Source organism: Pongo pygmaeus, chromosome 21, assembly GCF_028885625.2.
Source record: "Pongo pygmaeus isolate AG05252 chromosome 21, NHGRI_mPonPyg2-v2.0_pri, whole genome shotgun sequence".
Classification (NCBI taxonomy): Eukaryota; Metazoa; Chordata; class Mammalia; order Primates; family Hominidae; genus Pongo; species Pongo pygmaeus.
Window position 1 is genome coordinate 30,577,860 of NC_072394.2, and position 4,549 is coordinate 30,582,408.

Genomic DNA, 4,549 nt, shown 5'->3' on the forward strand with positions numbered 1-4,549 from the left:
CAGACCCTGAGCCAGGCTATTGGGAGCCAGTGTTCCTGCAATAACAACTGCCCAGTGTTGCCTCTCAAAGGGTCCTTGCAGTCCCTGAGGGGTCGTTCCTGAAAAGGCTGATGCCATGGCCTGAGTATAAGAGGCCCCTCCTGGGTTGCTGGCCCCCTCACTGCCCTTGGTGGAGATGGGGCTGCTGTGTCCCCTGGAATTTCCTCGCAGCACCCGTGTGTACCCTGGAGAGGAGGCCAAGAGCCTGTGGAAACTGCAAGAGCTGGGGACTGCACACAGCTTGAGAAGCAGGGGGTACCCGGCCTGAGCCCCAGACCAGCGGGGCACTCTGGTGGCCCAGGGAGAGAGGCCATGTCCTCTTGAGACCTGCCACCTTGGGATTAGGAACCAAAAGTGGCTTTCTCAGGCTGGGTCCATTTAGGTATGGCTCCTCCTGCACCTTCCCCCAGGCCCAGAACCCCCGCCGCTCTCCCACCCCAGGCCTGAGAGGTACCTGCCCTGGTTGCCACATACTAAGGTCCTGGTGGGCGTAGGAATTGGGACAAACAGTTGTCAGGTTTCCTGGGGCTCCCCTCACCTTTGAACCTTACTTGGCATGCAGTTCTTTTTCCCCATAGTAGCTCCCCACACTCATGTTTCTACTCGGGAGGGGGTGACGGGTCATGTGCCAAATGTGTCCCCAAGGCCCCCAATTTCAGGGCCTGAGTCCCCATTCTCTGCTCTATGGAGGTGTGGGGGTGTCATGTCTTGCACTTTCCCCAGCAGCCTGCCACCCTCCTACCCTGTGAGAACAAGCCCCTCTCATTCTGTGTCCCTTGACTCCACGACCGCGGCTGCCTTGTTCACGAGGCAGGGATTCCCGTCTCTGGTGCAGCCCCTGTCCTCACCACTCTGGGCTTGTGCTGTTGTTGGTCCCTTATCTTGTTGTCACAAGGCTAACCCTCCCCACACACCTGGCTGTCCCCTGCCCCACAGCTCCTAGGCCAGGGCCTGTCCCTGCCCCTAACACCCAGCCCCTCGGTTCCTCTTACCCTCTTCTTGGACCCTAAGCCATTTCTGGGTAATCAGAAAGCTCAGAGACAGTCTCCAGGTGACCCCCCAGTCTGTCCCTCTCCCTGAATCCAGAGCGCTGCAGTCACAGTAGAGGCAATTGCTATCATTCTGCGGCCCATGACAACCTGGCGGCCCGTACCCCTCCCCCATGATCCCCTGCACAGACAGGCCCACGTGTGTCCCCAGATGCCTGAATCACTGCTGACGGCTGGGGACCTGGAGGCCGTGGGCTCCTGGGGAGCCACTGGGGAGGGGGTGGCGGCCGTGTCTCGCCTCCAAGGGAACACCTGCGGACATAAATAGGCAGCCAGCAGAGGCAGCAGCACAGAGCCACCAAGCAGCGCTGCATACGGGGTCCACCTGTGTGCACCAGGATGCCCGACACCATGCTGCCCGTCTGCTTCCTTGGCCTACTGGCCTTCTCCTCCGCGTGCTACTTCCAGAACTGCCCGAGGGGCGGCAAGAGGGCCATGTCCGACCTGGAGCTGAGACAGGTACTTCCCACTGTGGGCCATCTCAGGGCTGCCATAGCGGGCAGTGCTGACACCCTGGGTCAGGGGCTAGGAAAGACGGAAGTCACGGGTGGTGGTAGCCTTTAGGGGAAGTGCGGGGGAGGAAGAGGGAGGCATGGCATGGCTGGGCAGAGGAGCCAATGGGGTGGGCCAGAGGGGACCAGGTTTTGGAGGAGGCTGGGAGAGGCTGAAGGGGCTCCTGGTCACTGTCGCCATCCAGACAGGGATGCAGGGAAATGAGGGATGCTTACCCGGTGACTGGGCTTGGGGCTGGATAGGGAGAACAGGGCATCATGGCCTCCCCTGTGCCCATGGAGTTCTTGCATCTGGACTGGCTGGGGCAGCAGAGGCTCCATCCTACCTAGCATTGGAGGCTTTCCTCATCCAGCCCCAGCCTCCCAGCCACAGGCGCCCAGGCCCCCACACAGAAGATGGCCACTGGTCTGAGCGTGAGGCATCCTGTGGGGAAGTTCTGCTGGGAACCTGGCCTAATTCTGTAGTGCTGGACGTTTCCTCCACTTCCAGCAGAGCTGAAGGAAATTGTGCATGCAATTCTGTCCCGGCTCAATGATGAGCCGTTGAGCAAATTAGACCACACCAGGCTCAGCTAGAAGTCTAATGCGCTATCCATTGCGCCAGAGAGCCGGCTGTTGAGCAGATGAGAGTGGCCGGGTTGGCAACCCCCGCAGCCTCTCTTCCTCCTGCTAGGCTTCTTTAGGGTCCTGAAGCACCTGGGTGTCCGTGCTCTCCTCTAAGGCTCAGGCCCCTGCCACCCACCTGATAGGTCCTAGGTGGCTGAGCAGGGGTCAGGGCTCCAGCTGAGGCCGACAAGCTTGGCGGGGGCCAGGGGCAAGGCAAGAGAGGAGGTAGGAAATGGGAGGAAGGGCCGGGGTTCCGGATGGGCAGGGCCTCTCTGCATGGTGTAGTGGGGAACCGGGTGGGCCCGGGCTCAAGCCGCAGCAGTGCGAGGAGGAAGGAGGAAGGGTCTGGAGTGGGGGAGGGTGGGGCAGCTGCAAGAGTGGCGCCCACCAGCGATGGCCCCGAGGCTAGAGGAAGGGCTCCCCATGCTGTAGTCCACGGGAGACCCGTCCCTAGCTGATGGTGAGGACGCTGAGGGCTACCACTGAGAGGTCATCCAAGAAACCAAGGTGCTGAGCAGATGTGGGTGCCCCGCCCGTGACCGCGGTCGAGGCCCAGATGGCGCCCGAGCGCGCCTACAGCTGCAGCCCCGGTGTCCCGCCCGCACTCCGAGCCCCGGACCCCAGCATCCCTGCCTCGCTGGGTTCCCTTCCAACCCCCCGACTCCCGGCTCCCCTCCTCCCGCTCACCCCACTCGTCCCCGCAGTGCCTCCCCTGCGGCCCCGGGGGCAAAGGCCGCTGCTTCGGGCCCAGCATCTGCTGCGCGGACGAGCTGGGCTGCTTTGTGGGCACGGCTGAGGCGCTGCGCTGCCAGGAGGAGAACTACCTGCCGTCGCCCTGCCAGTCCGGCCAGAAGGCGTGCGGGAGCGACGGCCGCTGCGCCGCCTTCGGCGTCTGCTGCGACGACGGTGCGCGGCGGGGGCGGGCCTGGGGCTGGGGCGGGCGCAGACCGCTTGGGTGGGGGGACGCGGGCCTGCGGCGGGGTGGGGGGCGGGGGTGGGGGCGGGGGCGGGCCCGGTAGGGAGGGTGTGGGCCCCCGCATCCCGAGCTGCGCCCACCCCAGGGCGCCGGTGCTCACACGTTCTCCCCGTAGAGAGCTGCATGACCGAGCCCGAGTGCCGCGAGGGCTTTCACCGCCGCGCCCGCGCCAGCGACCGGAGCAACGCCACGCAGCTGGACGGGCCGGCCGGGGCCTTGCTGCTGCGGCTGGTGCAGCTGGCCGGGGCGCCCGAGCCCTTCGAGCCCGCCCAGCCCGACGTCTACTGAGCCCCCCGCTCGCCCCACCGGCGCGCTCTTTGCGCCCGCCCCTGCAGCACGGACAATAAATCTCTGCCAATGCACGGCCTCGCGTCTGTCTCAGTCTCTGGCGGGAAGAGGGAAGGGGAGAGAGGTGGGAGCGCGGACCCCCGCCACCACGCCGACCGGCCAGTCCCCGGACCTGAGGTCGTGGGCAGATCCACCCCAGAGAAGCAGCAGGTCCCGTAGAGGAAGCGATCTGGGACCCGCAGAGGTGTCGCTAGACCGAGGGACAGGGCGAATTGGGAGGCAGGGGAGGGGGAGACCAGGGGCCGAGAGTGGCCTTGGAGGGTGTGGGTTGGGGATCCTCCGGCAGAGGGAAAGAAGTAAAGTCAGAGAGGGGAAAGGCCTGGAGGACAAGACAGCAAGAGACCCAGAGACAGAGACAGCAGAATGTTGGAGAGAGATGCAGAGACATTGACAGTGACAGAGAGAAGAGTGAGAGAGGCAGAGGGGACAGGCCAAGGGGTGACCATTCTGTCCCCATTTTCATCCCAGGAGACTGAAACACAAACCACTCAGGGACCCACCCTGGTCCCGGGATTCCCAGTGCAATGTCTGATTCACCCAAGGCAGTGCTCGTGTGTAGTGGCAGTGGGGACATCACTGTCTGTCCAGTGCACCCACCATTAGGGCCCCTCAGCCAGAGTGGGGGACCCCTAACAGATACAGCCCACACAACCCCAAGCACACTTGGACAGAAACACAGACAAGAAAATAACTGCTAAGAACGTGTCCGCAACCCTTGACCACAACCACAGAGACCCTGAGCCCCACATTCAGAGCCACAGACACACCCAGAGAAACACAGACACAGCCGACACGAGGATGGGCAGGAGCATGTAGGTACAGGCTCAGGCAAGCAGGACTGCACTCACATTAGCTCCCGGACATGAAGACCTTCCACCCTTTGACATGAGCCCCTTTGGCGAAAAGACGTCCAGCAGCGCTCAGCCTCTTCCTTTACATCCCGTGGGTTCTCTCACTGCCTTCTTGAACCCAAGGCCTTTCTGGTCCCATCTGCCCCTTTCTCTCCTTTGTCTCTCACT

At 63.3% G+C, this 4,549-nt stretch overlaps 1 protein-coding gene across 1 annotated transcript; it reads left to right on the forward strand.

Annotated features, from left to right (window-relative positions):
- Positions 1-1,217: 1,217 nt before the first annotated feature.
- On the forward strand, positions 1,218-3,544 carry AVP (arginine vasopressin). The gene is made up of 3 exons (XM_054466621.1): positions 1,218-1,547; positions 2,911-3,112; positions 3,298-3,544. The coding sequence occupies exons 1-3, from the start codon at positions 1,428-1,430 to the stop codon at positions 3,468-3,470; spliced, it is 495 nt and encodes a 164-aa protein (XP_054322596.1). The 5' UTR covers positions 1,218-1,427; the 3' UTR covers positions 3,471-3,544.
- The last annotated feature ends 1,005 nt before the right edge of the window (positions 3,545-4,549 follow it).